General features: G+C 41.2%; 1 protein-coding gene across 15 annotated transcripts in view; it reads left to right on the forward strand.

Annotated features, from left to right (window-relative positions):
* The first annotated feature begins 13,051 nt into the window (after window positions 1–13,051).
* The window catches only part of TOLLIP (toll interacting protein), a 36,564-nt gene continuing 31,211 nt past the window's right edge, over window positions 13,052–18,404 (forward strand). For 4 of the 15 annotated variants that reach the window (XR_015701864.1, XR_015701866.1, XR_015701865.1 and 1 more), the window contains exon 1: window positions 13,119–13,228. Coding sequence is in view for 2 of the 15 variants with exons in the window: in XM_009462404.2 (XP_009460679.1) it covers window positions 13,196–13,228 (33 nt within the window). In the remaining 13 variants the exon portion in view is untranslated. Of the gene's footprint in view, window positions 13,315–14,315; window positions 14,389–16,021; window positions 16,037–18,404 lie in introns of those variants that run through there. The other 11 variants (XM_087745796.1, XM_087745802.1, XR_015701867.1 and 8 more) reach the window with 9 other exon arrangements.

The raw sequence follows: 18,404 nt of genomic DNA on the forward strand, positions 1-18,404 counted from the left end.
GAGATCATTGAAATATCCTGCCAGATTTCTTCATACTGGGACAATAAAATGTATCAAAAGATAGATATATTAGAAGTGAGGAATATATTTGAAACTGAGAGGCATTTGGAACACTTGCAAATCAGACTGGATTTGAAGGAGAAACTGTATGAGCAAGAAAAGCTCTGAGCCCACCAGTTGAGGAGCATATTAGAAGAACTTGAGAAGCTCAGGAAGTTCAGAGGAATTGCATTGTGCAGATGAAAGGACAACTAGTAGAATTAGCTGAGGAAGCTGCACTTTTGGCAGTAGTGAATGAGAACAAATCCTGGGCGTGCTCCTCCTTACTACATAAGTAAGTCTGCTGAAGCCATACTTCTGGAAGACTCTCTCCCTTTGCTTAAAACCCAAAATTTCTTTTGTTACATTTGGAATATCTTAAAGCTCTTGCTGTTAGTAACAGTTTGTTTTAGACTACTCAGTTACTATTTTATCAGCAATAACATTCCACTATTGTTCAGTGGCAGTATATTTGATATACTGGTGCAAATCTTGTACCCATACTTCATTTTTAAAAATGAAGGACTATTACCTTTTGAAGAATAGCTGTAATGGCTCTGCAGAGCTGTCCACATCAATTTAGGAATCTCCCCTTGTACTGTTTTTGGCTGGGGTAGAGTTAAATTTCTTCATAGTAGCTAGTATGGGGCTATGTTTTGGATTTGTACTGTAAACAATTTTGATAATACAGGGATGTTTTCATTATTGCTGAGCAGTGCTCACACAGAGTCAAGGCCTTTTCTGCTTCTCACCCCACCCCACCAGCGAGTAGGCTGGGGGTGCACAAGAAGTTGGGAGGGGACACAGCTGGGACAGCTGACCCCAACTGACCAAAGAGCTATCCCAAACCATATGATGTTGTCCTCAGCAATAATGGGGAGGGTGAGGGCTGGCATGTGCTACTGTTGCTCAGGGACTGGCTGGGCATTGGTTGATTGGTGGTAAGCAATTGTTTTCTTTTGCATCACTTGTTTTTCTTGGTTTTGTTGTGGTTCTCCACCCCCTCCCCTCTTTTTTTTTTAATTATTAAACTCTCTTTATCTCAAGGAACAAGTTTCTCACTTTTACCCTTCTGATTCTACCCCTAATCCTGCTGGGGGGGAGTGAGCAAACAGCTGTGTGGTGCTGAGCTGCCTACGAGGGCTAAACCATGACACCCCTTCTGTGAATTAATACATGAGTTCATGCGTTTTTTTAGATATCAAGTAAACTTTAGGTTCTGAACATAAGTTTGGGTTTTTTTTTAATTAGGCAGTTAACTGTGAATATATTTTATAGTAGATAGCTGCATGTAGTAAAAATCCAACAGAGGACTCACTGCCTCAGGCAACAGAGGCAAAAAAATTGCAGTTTGTCCTAATCTGACTGAAAGTGGGCAATGTGCAGTACTTGATCCTGGAATCCACTTCCCTACTAGACTGCCAGCTTCTAAGTTTTTTCACCTATGGGTCACATTGCAGAGTATATCTTTTCTCCAGACTTTGAGGAAGAGCATGGAGGAATTAAAAGATACGAAAGGGTTTAGTATGTTAGTTGAGGCTGGTTAAAAAGGGCTTTCATTACTGGACATTAATTCAGACAGTACATATTTATATTTTGCTAAAACCTTTTGTTTGTGCATCTAGACACAATAGGCACAGGGACTTTTAAAATACAAACAAATAAATACATGCCATTTTGTGGATGGAAAGTTAAATCCTAAAGACCAACATGGTAGCTGGCCAACTGGTAATCATGCTGAGCCTTCATATTTAGCCCTGACATTTATGCACAAAGCAGGTAAACGAAGCTTGCCAGGCAGGAGCTAGCAAACAAACAGTACACTGAACAAATAAGATACAGGGAAAAAACTCTTAGACAGTGAAGTGAAAGCTGTGATTCCAGGACATCATTTTCACTGTAGGTTGTAGCAGTGGCAGTGGAGAAAAAATCCAGAGATGAAAAGACTAGAACAACCCCTTAATCTCCTTCGTGCCTGTCCTGTGTGACAAGTCATCCTTTGAAATCAGAAGAGATACAGCCTAGAATAGAAAAGTTTGAGCATAAAGAGATCGGGCAATGCTCAGAGGTAAGGTGAAGTCAGAAGAAGGTTTCTATTTAAGATGCTGAACTGTGACTCAGAGGAACTAAATTTTCTTCCTGCATCCTTCCTCCTTTTCCTCTGGCAAGGCACTTAATCTCTTCATATCTCAGTTCCCCAACTGAATAATGAGGCAGTAATATTAAATAGTGTGTTTCTTTTCATACTTGAGAGCATTTGTTTGTTTGTTTGTTTTAAACTAGAATAATTTTACAGATCTGAGGGAGGGAATGATAAGATAAAGAGTTGAAATGGCAAAGTGGAGGGGGCAAAAGAGAAGAGGTTGTGGCAAAGGCTGAGGGTAGAAATCTCTTACCCTGGATCAACAACACCAGTGAGAACAGTTGACGTACACATGAAAATGGCTTAGTCAGAGAAAATGCCTGGTACAATCTAAATAGAGACCCAATCTAAATAGAGACCTTTAAGTACTATTGTTATTGGATAATATTAATAATGAGAAGTGAACTGCCTGTAAGGGGGTATTTGGGCCAAGGTAGTCTGAACTGTATTACCTGGCAATTCATTGACAATTGCAGCTGTGCAAAGCCAGACTGATGTTACTTAATTCTTGTTGCCCAGTGCCACAGGGAAAGCCATGAGAAAAATTAATGTTCAGTGGGGTCAAAGTTAAGAAGGAAACATGGTCACAAAGAAAGGGTTCCAGAAATATATCTGTCATGGTTTAACCCCAGGCGGCAACTAAGCACCACACAGCCACTTGCTCACTCCCCCCCGGTGGGATGGGAGAGAGAATCAGGAGAGTAAAAGTGAGAAAATTCGTGGGTTGAGATAAAGACAGTTTAATAGGTAAAGCAAAAGCTGCGCACGCAAGCAAAGCAAACCAAGGAATTCATTCATTGCTTCCCATCGGCAGGCAGGTGTTCAGCCATCCCCAGGAAAACAGTGCTTCATCACATGTAATGGTTACTTGGGAAGACAAACGCCATCACTCCGAACGTCCACCCTTCCTTCTTCTTCCCCCAGCTTTATATGCTGAGCATGACATCATACGGTATGGAATATCCCTTTGGTCAGTTGGGGTCAGCTGTCCCAGCCATGCCCCCTCCCAACTTCTTCTGTACCCTGAGCCTACTTGCTGGTGGGGTGGGATGAGAAGCAGAAAAGGCCTTGACTCTGTGTGAGCACTGCTCAACAATAACAAAAACATCCCTGTATTATCAACATTGTTTTCAGCAGAAATCCAAAACATAGCCCCATACTAGCTACTACGAAGAAAATCAACTCTACCCCAGCCAAAACCAGCACAATGTCCTGCCAAAGAAGATAACTCTGCAATGGAGTAGATGATAGCTTTCTTGCCCTCATTTTTCAACAGATCTTCTCAACCAGCCTCAGCTGTTGTCCTGTATGCATAACACACATGAATTCTGAGGGTGGCTTACATAAAACTTCAGAGGCTTCTGTAGGAACCAATGGCAGCATTACAGCTTGCAAATGTATTTTCAGTAAAAAATTGTTACGTCATGTAACACATAAATATGGGGTGAATTCTGCACAGAGAGGAAACAAATCTCTCTCTGTTTTTGATAAACTGTTTCAATAGCAGTATTTACAGGTCATACAAAAATAAGGTTTTCCTGTTAAACCAGGGATAAAGAACCAGAATGAGGCAAAAAATCACATATGCAGCACTGTCCTTTCTATAATTTGCAGTCTTTATGAATGATGTATAGAAGACTCAGATAATCCTATGATGTTTCTGTGTTTCCCATCTTTATTTAAGGAAAAAAAAAAGAAAAAAAATAAAGAAAATTATGTGCTTGGTTATCACAGAAAAAAGCAAAGTCATATTTTTAATTCACACCTTTTTCATGTTCTGAATATAGCTGTAGGGCTGAATTCCTGCAGGGAAAATCTGTACAATTACAGTCAGGTGACAACACCTTTCCGTTGAAGACCCCATATGTGCCAGAAAGTGCTACACAGTGCTATAAGCAGCAGAAGGGAAGCTGAGCAAGAAGTGACTTGAAACAGGTATGTGAGCATGTTATATCTGTGTGTTATATAAACTTTTGCTTTCTTTACAACTTCAGTTAAAACCATGCTTACAGCAGCAATTCATTGCTTTTAAACAGCAATTTTCTTAATCTGAAAACTTGACATACAAAGATGATGAAAACTAGCTTTTCTTACCTGCCTTATTTCGTTTTCACTCTTTGATTGGCTTAATTACTTTTTCTGGCATTCATTCTTTCCAAGTGCATTCTTGTAGACAACTTGAGGTGTACATGAGGTCTCACGGGGGTTCATATGCACACATACTTCTGCAGTTACCCTAACTAGAAGACCATTGTACATTAACAAGTTAGTGATCTACAAAACAGTTAACCTGAGAAGGTGCAGGCTTGTGCTGTGCTGTACATTCAGCTTGGTATTCGGGCCTGTGGTGTGCTGCACATATCCTTTGGCCTCAGGGGAAACCTAGCCTGCTGATTGTAGTGAAGGAGCCTGTTGGCAGCTCCCGTGTGGCACCAGGGATTAGACCACCTGCACGTCCTGTACCTTAAAAAACACTTCCATTGTTCCAAGTCTTTCTCCAGACTTTCAGAAGATAGAAAGGAATGAAGTACACTCTCAAAATATCGCGCTTGTAATTTCTTCCTGTAAATTACAGTATGTATATTACATATTGCAGTAAGTGCTGAAGACTTTGACCAAAATGACCAGAATGACCTTTTGTGATAAACACTGTATGCAGGTTTATTGACAAATAAATCCTGCCCTTGAGCATGCAGAATTGCACAACAGGTGTGTTAATATTGCCTTATTTGGGAGCAGAGAGGCAGTGTGGCGAGATCAAATTACTTATTGAGATCATAGAGCCTGTGGAAACTGAACTTAGATCTTCAGCCAGTCTAACAAGATGAATATTACTCTTGTGTTTAAAGCAATTAGCTTTAAACACAAGAACAATACCTCATTAGAAGTCTCCTTTGTAGGGAGAAAATTAATTTTCTTATTCACTTGGATACTTGGGTGACTGAACACTAAGGTGACACCTTATATGGTGACACTTAATGATCAGTGAACAGAAGTAGGAGTCAGGAAATGCTTGAAATATTTAGCTACAGATGTAGACTCATCCAGTCCAGATGCTTGAGAACTCTGAAGCTACAGCTGACTCAGCATCTGATTGCTTTTCCTCAGCACTGTCTCTAGTACCCTAACAACTTTGAGGTTGTTCAAAGAAACCTGCTAAAAGGTTGCCAAATGTGCTGCATTTTCAGAGGTGCTGCACTCCTGCAGCTCTTATTGACTTCCCTGAGGCTGAGGTAAGGCAGCTCTGCAGAGAAGCAAAACTGCTGTCCCTCCCTGGACAGAGCTCCAGACCCTGTTTTTACATTGGTGCTGACTTCAAAGGAGGCTGAGGATCTGACCACAAAGAAACCAGAGCCAGTACCTTTCAGTGGCTGGAAAGAATCCTTTCACTGCAGGCACCAAATGTGTTTCTGTGCAACTTACCCTGTTCCCCATAACCTGTCACATTCAGCAAGAAAGGCTCTCTGGGGGAAAGATGGAAATAGTAAATCAGGCTATTGTATTATTTGAAAATAATCTTTTCCAAAGGGAATATAGGCTAGGGACTTTTAAGAAGATGGGACTTCAGAGCTGACAAGTGTGTCTAGCATGTTAACGGGGTAATGAAGTTAGTTCTGCACTGTTCGGAAAACAGCAAATTTCCTTGCAAGGTTTGTGATTAAACATCTAACAGAAAATAATGATTTCCTTGCAGGCACTTTTAGGCACCAAATATAAAGACACAACCTGAGAAAGAACCCGCCAAATATCACTATTGAAAGACACTATTATTGTAGGGTCCTCTTAATATTCACTTTTAATTATAAAAACTAATATCTATAGAATTGAAGTACCCAGTGGGAAGAAGTACGACATTTAACTTGCAGAATTCCTTCTCCCCTCGATCCTTTTACACACACAAAAAGTTGGTGCTTATTCTGGAAAAAACAGCAGCTGGAGAGAGGAGAGAGAGAGCATATTGATTTTCATGTGTATCTTGTTATTGAAGAGGAGCAACAAATTAGATAAAGTACAAGGGAGAAAAACTGTGTTTTGCTGCATATAAGCAAAGATTTCTATAATGAACTTGAGTAAGCGGAAGAGCAATGTTTGCTTGCCTGGGATGGAGTGGGAGAGAAAGTATTTCTGCCCATTACTATGAGTGTGGGGAATTGTACCTTACGTAAACCAGTGGGAAATGTTTGTTATGTAGAGCAGAGATTCACATTTGCACTACTTGTGCCTACACAAAATATTAGATCAAATGGGAAATGTATAAACAAGTTGAGTATGAAGTATTTGGAAGAAATCTGAAAAAAAATTAGGCTTGCTAGCATTAGTCTAAAATAATACCCATAACTTCTTGAAGGAAGTTGTTGCTTCTTCCTGTGTCATTGCACTTTTATTTTTTATCGTTTTTCTCCTAATGTGTCTTAATTTATATTTTGGTGAGGGGAAATTTGGTGAGCAGACAAAAACAATTCCTTCACTTTTCTACATATTTATTTTCTTTTTGGAGAAAAAAGAAAAGAGAATAGAAAAGCAAAGCAAAGCAAAGCAAAACAATGAGAAAAGACAACAAAAGAAAAGAGGAAAGAAAAGAAAAAAGAGCAAACAAAAAAATGAAACAAATACATGGAAAATCGTACGGCATATGAACAGGATTCCTGCAATATCTACTCACAGATTGGGATGGTACTAGGTACAACTATGGATATCACAACTGAGAATGCCACATGTCCTCCTTCTGTGAGACTATAATGCCAAAATCTAAGTTGCCTTAGTCTTTCTTTTCAAATAATGACTTCTGAATTCTGTCTTTTTAAAAATGAGGCAGCAGGGAATTTTCCTATTTGAGAAATAATCTAGATAAAAAAAGGATAATCTGATTCAATAAAAAAGATGTGAGGATTTCATTTGCTAGACTTCTCTCTAGAGAAGAAAGCAGCTTCTTTTTAAATAAACAAAACATGTTGATTTATTCACAATTACTGTGGGTAGATATTTTTGCCAATCAAACATAACAGGTATACATTGTAGAACAACTTCAGGAGGAGTTGAGAGGAAGCAACTCGATAAAAACAAACAGGTCAACCCACTTAGACAAGAATAATGAACTGCAAAACATAAGGCGAGGAAGGACAAGCTAAGTAACAGCATAACAGAAAAAGATTTGGATGTTAACATAGATCACAGGCTGAACAGGAGTAAACAATGTTATGCTGCTGTAAAAAAGGCAAACCTTACTGCAATCTACAGCCAGTGTTATCACCTACAAAACATTTAGTAATTCTCCAGCTCTCCTTGGAGCTGTCTGTGCCCCAGCTGGAATGCTGTGTCCAATTTTAGATACTTCAAGGAAAGTACGGTCCTGTTGGGAAAAAAACAGAGGAAGACAACAAAAGTTATCAGGCTTCATAAAAATATAAGGAAAGGCTGAAGGAACTGGGTTAAGTTTAGACTGACATTCATCTGAACAGCTGAATTTCAGAGAAAAGAAAATTAAGAGGTAAAACAATAGCTGTTTTCAAATACATAAAAGGTCATTTCAGTGAGAGGAACAAGCTGTTTTCTGTGTCTATTGTGGACAGGACAAAGACATTTTGCTCTCATAACTGTTTGCTCATCTTTTTTGAAGTGCTGTCTGGAAATCAATGTGTTACCCAAATAACACTAAATACAGTCTTTGCACTGCTACAAGTTTCATGGTGCATTAAAAATACACTTAAATACAATTCAGGAAAAGCATGGTGGAACTGGAGAGAAGGGAAAAAATCTTCCTACAATTGTAGATTGCTCTCCTCCTCTGAAGCAGCTGCTGTCTGAAATTGTTTTCAAAGAACCTTCTCCTCACCTCTGTGCTGAATGAGCCTACAGAAAAACCTGGCACAAGCTTGATTTGAAATGAAATAACTCCCATTTTGGAGTGGACTGTGTGATGAAGATGTAGTTATAAAATAAATAATGATTCAGCTCTAACTTTCCATTTTGTCCTTATTAAGTTGCTCAACCAGGTGTTGAAGCCAATAGAATTTGCTTTTCCTCTGTTGGAAAGCTATTTTGAGTGCAGTGTGACTGAAGAACAGCCACTTATTAGCTGTTCGGCTGTGCTCTCGGCTTTTCTGCTAGAATCTCCTGCAATTGCTCAAACAACACTTTTGCCAATACTCATCTAGCTCAATCAGTAGCTGTAACGCTGGAGTATGAAATTATGTGGTGGTTGCAATGGTGATAAGTTGCCTGCTGTTTAACATCTCTGTTTCACGGCCTGGTGTCGGGAGGGATGCAATACTTATTTTGAGCTTCAGTTTGTATTTCTTTCTCTCTTCAGCCTATCCAATTGAATTCCCATGTAATTTCAGTGCAGTACACATCCTGGCTGGAATTCCTGGGTAATGTTGTTGTGTGCTGTTACAGAGTTGCCATGTTTCACACTGGAGCTATCTTTCCTTCGTGATGAGGGATGTAATCCTTCTGCATCCCAACTGGACTGTGAGGATTAATTAAAGTTTGCAGTGCACTGCGAGTACCTTGCATGCTATTGAAGTGGAAATTATTGTTTGTTACAGCCAGTCTGAATGCCATCTGGGATTTCCATGCTATTGTTTCAGCTCTGTTGTACATCACCAAGCTCGAGCTGGTACCATGAACAAAAGATTAGCATTGCACTCTGTTGTGTGTTCGGTGCTGTGTCTAGCACCTATATAAGGCCACGTACATCCTGAGAAGCTGTGCTCGGCACACTAGGACTCCAAGGGCTCTTCTGTAGCTTGAAGCCTGCAACATCCCTTTCCTTTTTTTTCTGCACTTCCACTCTGGTATGGGCTGGATCCATAGTGCAGTGGATCCCTTTGGCCTTCTCCACTGTCACCCTCGCCTGCTATTAACTTCAAGTCAGCTTTGGGAGACTGCATAAGAAATTATGGTGGAATTGGGCTCTGCATTTGGCAAAAGATGCTTTTCCCATGCAGCAGAATTGTACCTTTGTGTGGCATCTGAAGTCCTATGGGGACATGGCAAAAAGGGCTGATCTTGCCTGAGACCCAAGCCAGTGATGTAAGCAATGCATAGCCATTCTTATATTCTTATAATAAACTTAACCCAAAACCTGTTTTGCTAGTTCGCTGTGAGATTCTTCTTCAGTCTCTGCAGGGCCAGATGAACATATTTGAACGAAACAAATCACAGCCATGATTTGTTACTCTGCTTTTATGCCCCAGCTTTAGTTCAGGTAAGAGTGCATTTTAAAACACATTCTTGTGACTTCATTGCCTTTGTAAGCCACAATAAACAAATGGGGTTTAAATGACTGTGGGAAATCCCCTAGTATCATGACAGATACTCATTATTGACAGAAAAAATGGCATAAAATGTAACCACACAATTCACCTCTGAGCTGAGAAAGAGATCAGCTAACAAACAGTTTGAAGTCCACTTCCTGTCTGAAGGATTCCATTATGTGTCTTACCTAAATAAACTGGGAGGCCTGACCTTCCTTAAAGGGCACTATTAAAGAGGTACAAATGTAGTCCTCTCACCACACTAATTACTGCTGTTTACATTTTTGTAGATCTGAGAGGTTTCAGGTTTAGAGTTAGACCCCAATGCTGAGTGCTAAATAAATACCTACCAAAAGTTAGATGCTATCCCATTGAGCTTCGTGTTCCCTCACTCCCCCCATAGCATCAGACTCTTCTCAACCTTTGAAGTGTCCATTCTGGTTCTGTGAACAAGTACAAAGTTAATTTGGCAGGAATTCTGCTGTAACTGTTCTTCAGTGAGGACAGCATCATGTACATTACTCTTCTCCCCTCCTCCCCCCCGTGAGACATTAGTTTCTGTTTTTATGAAGAAAAGCATAGGTGGTATCTACACTTCCAGATTCTGGAGCCAGCTTAAGGAACAATGCCTATTTGATAATTTTCAAACAACCACACTATGTGGACTATGTTTGTCTCTACACATCTCCAACCTGCTGCCCAATTTCAGTCAATTTTTACTTAATGTCTTCAGAGATACTAAGGTCTTAGAAATTTCATAAAAATAGGCAACTGGTTACAGAAAATAAACTGTATTAGTGACCCCACCAGGCAAAGGTTTCAGCAAAGGTAATAATCATCTTTGGCATTTGGCCTGGTATTGGGGAAGCAGCATGGAGAGCTCAGAAACATGCATTGCCTCTTACCCAGCCAGTAGCTGGGAGCAAGGAGATGAGGTTATAAAAAATGTGAACAGAAAGCTCCAGGTGAAATTTCAGGGAATATGGGGCTTATGACAAATCTGTAGGAAGCAAAGTTAAATAGAAAAATGTAGGAGATGAAACAGAGTGTCAAAGCAAAAGAGAGGATGGAGAGGAGATGCAAAAAGGGTAGAAGCATTTAGGAAAGAACAGATGGGGCAATGGAAAAAAAAGGGCAGATTTGGGTAGGGGAGATTCTGGGAGGGACAGGTGAAGAGATGAACAACTGGGAAGAACAGAGACTGGGAATCAGAATGAAGGAATGATACAAGAAGAACTGACGTCTAAATTTTTATTACAATATAAATGCAATTTATTGTCATTAGAGCTTCTTTAATTCCCTTTCAACCTTTCTTTAATGATGCCCATATGTTGCAAATAACAGGGTTTTATGACTTTTGTTCTCTCACCTTTCCCATGGCTTACATTCCCACTTTAATTACTACACTGACATCAGATGCCTCGCGTAATGTTTTTGCACCAGTGCTCCCTATTTGTGGTGATATCGCACTTGGGGAAACAAAACCACCTGTCTCTCCTGGTCGAAGGCTACTTGCTGTTCTTGTGGATGTCCACCAGATGGCAAAGCCGGTATTTTTGTAGAGTTTCCAGGCCACCTTCAGATACTAATTTACCCTAGAGAGAGCGGGGGCTTGTTTAACAGCAGATCCTTTACTGCATAGATAAAAATAAGTGATTAGATTCTGTGTGGATTTCCCGGGAATAATAATAAAACAGGAAAATAACATGCAGTTAGAAAATGATAGTGCTGTCAGGAAGGCACAACGTTCACTCTAGTCACTGCATATCTCTGTATGAGGAAAACAAATCTCAAAAATCTCTTGAGTTAATATTACTACTTTTTTCTGTTATTATAAATTGTATAGAGACAATAATGTTTTCTCATGTCTAGTCTCTTTGAAATTGTTGGGACTAGACCAGGTCTTAGAATGAAATCTACATAAGTAAAACTAACTGCCCATGACTTGCCTAAAACTAATTTCCTAGCTCTTGTGGTTATAGACATAAGAATAGCAATGAGGCTTGTTAACGCTCTTTTCCTTCCAACCTGCCCTCATGGTGGCAAGGCTGTAATTATGCAGATAAGCATTGATCTTCTTCCCTTACCTCTGTGGAGTTTACTTACTGTTTTAACCATGTTGGCTCAAGAAACTTCTGTCATTTCATCATTGAAACTCGGTTGCATGTATATACAGCACAAAGACATGGAGAGTTTCCTTAAAGAGGCTACATCTGGATAGCACTTGTTATAAACTGATGTAACACTATCGGTACACAAGCTCTGTACAGACAGGGCACGATATTGTAAGATGTTGAATGTTCTTAATTACTTAGCTTAATTTTACATTGCATTGCCCCTTCATATAGTGCACTATCTCTGCTGAAAGGCCTATACAAAAGGCAGTGAAAAAAATCTAGTCCCTTTAGCTTCCTCCAAGAAATTTAACCCCTTCTCCCTGCAAAAAAACCCCTATGTCAAGAGACTGTTTAGAGACTTAAAAAAAAAAAAAAGGAAGAGGGTGAATTTACCTCTCTTTTTTAAGAAAAAAATCCCTGTCTTTTCAGGTTTGGTCTCTTTTCTAAGTGGTAGGAACAAAGGAAGGATGATTTGTTTCTTTAATGGTTTTGTAGGTTGACCTGAATTCTGCTTCCAGCAGATTGATAGGGGTAAGAGGGAATGTTACAGTCTTTCTCTTCAGCTGGCTGGTTGACTTACAGCTGGCATCAAGTATATTCGTTCAATGGCTCCCAATCAATTATATCCTGTAGTACTCGTTTTTCCGAGTATCAAGACACAAGTAAAAAGATGAGGCCGTTCCCACTCCAAGTAGATGTTAGGGCACTGTGGGAAAAAAAGCCAGTGCTATATTTGGAGCATTCCTAATTGCACTGTTCTATTTCCAGCTGCCCGAAATCTGCGCTAGAATTTTAATTAAGGGCTAAATTCATGCAGCAAATCCTAACAACAGGAAACAGTTATGTTATTTAAATAGGCTTTGAAGTGATCAGATTTTATCTCCCAAAGCAGCCCTCGGATGAATATTAAAGCCGCTTTTGTTCTTCTGGAAAGGGCTGCAATTGCTTGGCAAGCTGAAGGAGGTCACGGTCTCTGGTTCGGAACACCACTAACAGCGGGCCAGCCGTCCAGGGGACAGGCTGGGCGAGGCAAGCAGCCGTTCCCTTACGCACACCGCCCCCGCTGGCAGAACACCCAGCGGGGAGCACTCCGCGGGCTGCCGCGCCAAACCTCCGCCCGCTGCCTCCCCGCGCGGGGGGCGGCGCGCCTCAGGCCAGCGGGGGGACGCCACCTCCCGCCCCAACATGTCGGCCCCGAGGCCTCGTACCCGCCCCGGCCTCTCCCCAGCGCCGCGGCGCCCCCTAGCGACTGCGGCGCCCCCCGCAGCGCTCCGCTCCGTTGCGGGGGCCGCGGAGCGGAGCGCGCATGCGCAGGAGTGGCTCCGCGCTTCCCGCTCCGCCCCTCTCAGTAGGGCGACAGGCGCAAGCGCAAGGAGCGGTCCCCGCGTGCCCCGCCTCCTCCCCTTGGCGCATGCGCACGGCGCGGCTTTGGAAACCGCCAGAAGGGGCGGGGGAGGGATGGGTTGCTGCAGGCACGCGCGGCGCTGGGGGCGGGGCCGGGGTCAGCTGACTCGGCAGCCTCGCGCTGAGTGACGGTTAGCCGCGGCCGTTGGAGCAGTAACGGTAGCGACGGCGGCGGTGGCCTGGGGGGGCGGAAGGAAGGAAGGAAGGGAGGGTCTCGGCCCGAGGGAGGCGCTATGGCGACGACCGTCACGACTCAACGGGGCCCGGTGAGTGCTGCCGGGTGAGGATCAGCCGCAGGGGCCTCTGAAGGTTGTCTCCTGTTAATTCTCGCGAATTGCACCGCGTTGGGCTGGTGAGGCCCGGCTTGGACCCTTCTGAGCTTCGGCTTCTGTCCCTCTTCCCCTCGGCCCGGCTCCTGCCACTGGGCTTCGGTGGGAGGGTGACTCATCCTTCTTGTCTCCCTCCTTCCTTCCCTTCCCCCGCTCGCGGCCCGTGGCAGAGAGGAGAGAAAAGACCTCTCTTCTCCAGACTGCCGTGATACGGCAGGAGGGGGCGGGGGAAGGAAAGTCTGCCTCTTCTCCTGCTTCTCTGTCTTGCCAAGAGGCTATGGGAAAGGGGAGGGGAAAGTCCCTCCTATCTGCGTGTAGGGCTTGAAGAGGCTGTTCTGCCCGTCCTTTGTCTTAAGGGCCTTCCAAGGGAGGGAGCGGCTTAAACTAAACCAAAGTTAAACCTCTTTCTTTTTAAAGCAGGGTAGAGCTTTGTGTTTTCATGGTTGCGCTGGGCAGATTCAGGTAGCTGTCTCTGAAATTGCTACCTGAAAGCTGGAACGTGAAACGTGCTGAAAGGCGCATTCAATGGTAGTATGTAGGCGTGTGCATTGAGGGGGAGGAACTGAGCAGTCTTAAACCAATTTAACAGTCTTCTCAGAGTTCGTGTTGATAGTTTATTGGGAATGTGTTATTGGCTAGTTTTGCCTTGGAATAATCTTGCCCCACACCGGACTGTTCTACTGTGTGGTGTATAACTCTGCGGTATAACATCAGCTCTCGACTGATGTGCTGTTCCTGTCTGTTCCTCCTGTCTGGAAGGATCTGGTAGTAATTGACAATACGATGTTGCTCTGCAGGTGAAGTAAGATTTTCTCAAACAATCAGTTTAAACTGCTGTATTTTATTTTTTAGAAACAGCTACTTTTTTGTGTGTCTATGCAGCCTTGGTGAAAGACTAGAGAAGTGAATTATTAAACTGCTAATCTTGAAAAACTGCATCGTTGTCTGTTGTTATCTCATGACAGTAATGTTATATGATCATCAATTTAGTTCCTTAAAATGTCTTATTTGTCTGGTCTTCCAGAATAGATTCCTTTTACAATGGATTGTGATGATGGTTGTGTTGTAGGAATAAAAGTCTGAAGCGGAGAATTAAGGTAAAAAGAGTGAATTAAGTTTTTTGTTCTCTCTTGATGGTATTGTGAAAAGACAACGACTGTTGTTCTGGTTGAATCTGTGGTGAATTAGGTAGTTGCAATCCCTAAAGCCGTGGTGTTTGAGAGTTGATGGTGTGATTGCACCCAAATAGAATTCTGTCAATATGTAACAGGTTTTACTCAAAGAAGCTCAAAATAATATAAATACCTTTTTTTCTTACGTGTTCCTGACATTGTTGTGTATGTTTTTCTTCCTTGTCTTAACCACTTTAGAGATTTGAGTGCTTTCAAATGAATGAATAAATTATGCATTATTAAGCTGCCATACACAGGTTAGGATGCTGATATGGTACATGCTAGCCTTTCTTAATTCTCTCTAGAGCAGAAGATAGAATTCTATTTGTTTCTATATATACAACTGCATTACAAATGAATAACCACTAAATGGTGCTAAAGGATTGGGAAACATTTTCTCTTTAGTGCTGCAGAGAACAGTTCTGTCCCTTTCTGTTTGAACAGGCAAGAAAATATTCAAGCTTGTTTCATGCAGGTAGGAAAATAAAGTATGCTGCTATACTGTTGCCAGTCTTGTTCTTATACCTGTGCTTTCTAGTTTCTGACGATGCTTATTTGGTGAGTAATTAAAACTTCTGATTGCTGTTTAGTTTTCAGATGAAACAGAACTGGAATTCATCCTGTTCGTTAGTGGTAAATATTCTGCTAGAATGTAGAATTCTCTGGCTGTTTTCAGTATGTTATGGAATTAGCGTGTTTTCATGTTTTGTGATCTTTTGAGAACAAAACAGCTTTTGAAATCTGAACTCTAGCTGAACATATAAGGGCTGCTAAATGATACCTCTCACTTGGAAAAGGTATTAATGAACAATTTGATCAGGCTTCAGGTTAAGTCTGAGAGACCAAAACCTTGTATTTGTGATTCCTTAGCTAGCCAAGCACACCCAAAATTAATCTCTGTGATTATTCACCATACTGGCAAATATGTCAGGTCCTCCAAAATTAGATCAAGTAGCAAGCTAGGAGTACTTAGATTTCTGCTCCTTATTTCCCTAATAATCACTACTCTGATGACTGGAAATCTTCTAACGGGCAGGCTATATTTATGATTACTTCTCTTTTCTTGTCCTAATACTGTCATTTAACTACGTAAGTCTTATTTTCTCTGATTTTACTTGAAGTTTTGTTTCGAGACCCTTCAAAACTTTGGTATCTTTTTCTGAATGAAGGTGACAAAGAAGCAATTCCTCTTTGCATTGTCCAGTGTTGATATGTTATGCTGTCACATGAGCAATTTTGAATACAAAGTCCCATCAGCAAACTAATTGTGTTGATAATTCTGGGTATAATTGAGTATTTTATTAGATATTTTGTTTCTTATTAGAATGTGAATATATGTAGTATTAAAATCCTGATCTGTGAAGGTGGAAATTTCATAGAGATACATTGTTGCAATCAATTTGGATTTCAGAAGTTGTTTAAAAAGTTGAGGGTGTAAGATGTCATTGAGTGTTTCTAAGCAAAATGTGAATTAATTTTTAAGTGCTGTGATCTGATCTCTGGAGCATGTTCCTTTGACAGAAAATGCTGAGAGCAGCATTGGTAATGGTGTGAAGTTCTTGCTCTCTAACAGGTAAGAGAAGTACCTTAAGGCACTAAGTGACTTATTTTCTGTTGCATCCAATGGCATTTTCTTTTAACCAAGACTTGGAGGGAAGAGAGGTCTGTATTAGTATGTCTAGGGGTAGTGTAGAAAAAATCAGAAGCCTGTTCCTGGAATTGATGGCAATTATCCTTCTCCTTAATGCTAATCCCAATGTGAATTTATGGGTTTCCTTATTTTGAGCTGTTTCTATGGCTTTTCCTAATGTTATTCCTCTGTTACATTGAGCGCAGACCAAATCTGCATAGCTCAAATGTGCTAGAAACACTTCTTGATTTTGAGATGTCTATGAACAGTCATTCTATCTTTAATTTTTAACTCACGTTCGAATATAATAGTTCTTGCTATACTTAGTAGGAATTTATTGTTTTAGTGAAGAACGGAATCTTTCCTGATTGTAACCAATATTTCATATTGATTTCTTCTTCAGTGAAGTCAAACTTTTTTTTCTTTATTAACAGTTGTGCTTTTGCACTGTGGAATGTATTTTGCAGATATTTAAATGTTAATGTCTTTGACAAATTTAGATGTGCTGGGAAAATCTAGAGGCAGTAGCTTGTGGAAAAATACTTGGTCAAGATTAAATATAGGTGGTGTAATTGGGGGAAGGGGAAAATACTGTTAAGGTGATGACTGTAGAATCATAAAGCCTTTATAGGTAGATATATGGAAGCAACAGAAGTGACAACGTAGATGGGAAATTTCTGGCAACAGGAAAAAATAATAAGAACAGGAGAAGAAATGTCTGGTACCTTGCAGTCCGTGACACTTGTTTTATTTTGGTGACGTTTAAAAAAACAACACAACCCTCTCCTCCCCCCAAAACAAAAAAAACAAACAGCAAAAATCTGTAAATGTAATAAACTTTATTGATGTTAACTCTTTCCTTTGTCCATCTCTAAATTGAAATTCTGAAGTAGAGCCTTTGACTATGATTCTACAGGAGTTTAACTGGGGATGTGTCATGCTATAACGTGAGTTCTACAGAATCCTAGAGTAGTTTAGGTTAGAAAGGATGTCAGGAGGCCATGTAGTCCAACCTCTTGCTAAAAACATGGTCAATTTTTAATTCAGACCAGGTTGCTCAGGGTTTTATCCAGTAGGATCTTTGCAATCTTCCTGGGCAATTTGTTCCTATCTGTAGCTGTCCCTGCAGTGAATTCTGCCCCACCCACCCCCACCCCCCCTTATTTCATGTCAAACTTCCCCTGTTTCAGTTTGACAGTTGAGGTCTCCTTTCTTCTTGCTTTCCATCTCAGAAGAGAATGTGGCTCTGTTTTCTTAATGACCTCCTTATAGATACTGTAAAGCTGCTATGAGGTGCATCCTAAGTTTCTTCTACTCTAAACAAATTCTCAGCCTGCCCTCAAAAGTCTTGTGCTACAGCCCTTTTCATGGGCCCTCTTGGTGGATCTTTGCTGGGCTCACTCAAGTTTATCATTTTTCATGTACTGCTGGGTCCCAAATGGGTTGCAGTGTTCCAGATGTGGTCTAATGAGTGCTGAGTAAAGGGAAACAATCATTTTCCTCAGCGTACTGGCTAGGCTTTTGTTGATCCAGTATAGTATGCTTCATTGTATATAGGCCGCATTGTTGTGAGAGTGCTCTGCTCATTCATGTTTAGCTTGCTCTCCACCAGGACCCGCATGTTTTTCTCTGCAGAGCTGCAGCCCTGCCGGTTGTTCTCTAGTCTGTACCAGTGCCAGGGATTTTTCTGTCCAAAGTACAGGACTTTGCACTTGTTGAATTTCATGAGATTCCTGCCAGTGAATTCTTCTGTGTCTCTGGTTGTTTGTCCTGTCCTCAAGTATACCAGTCATTCCCCCTCAAATTTGGTGTCATCCTCAAAACTGATAAGGGTACATTCTGTCTTCACCTCTGGTCACTGATAAGGAAAAATATTAGACACATGTTAGTCTCGGTACAGACCTCTGAGAAACTTTGCTTTTAACCAGCCTCCAGTGTCATTAACCACTGAACTTCAACTGACAAGCTTAGTGACCCAGCCAGTCTCTCATCCATTCAGTGGTCCACCCATTTGGATTGTAATGACCCGGCTTTGATCTTTGATACATACCACTCTCTCCTTGTTCATAGATTCTAATAATTTTACTGTAGAAGGCAATTGGGCTCATTAGGCTGCTTTTTTTTTTTTTTTTTTTAAAACCCTTGGCTATTCCTAGTCCCTGTTTTTTTCCTTCATATGTATAGAAATGGCTTCCAGAAGGACTTGCTCTATGACTTTCTTAGCAACCAAAGTGAAGCTGACCTGCCTGTTGATCCTCAGGTCATCCTTCTTGCACTTTTGAAAGCTGGGTATGACATTTGTCTTTCTCCA

This window comes from Nipponia nippon, unplaced genomic scaffold (genome assembly GCF_047370975.1).
Source record: "Nipponia nippon isolate SJK-2023a ecotype South Korea unplaced genomic scaffold, ASM4737097v1 scaffold_10, whole genome shotgun sequence".
Classification (NCBI taxonomy): Eukaryota; Metazoa; Chordata; class Aves; order Pelecaniformes; family Threskiornithidae; genus Nipponia; species Nipponia nippon.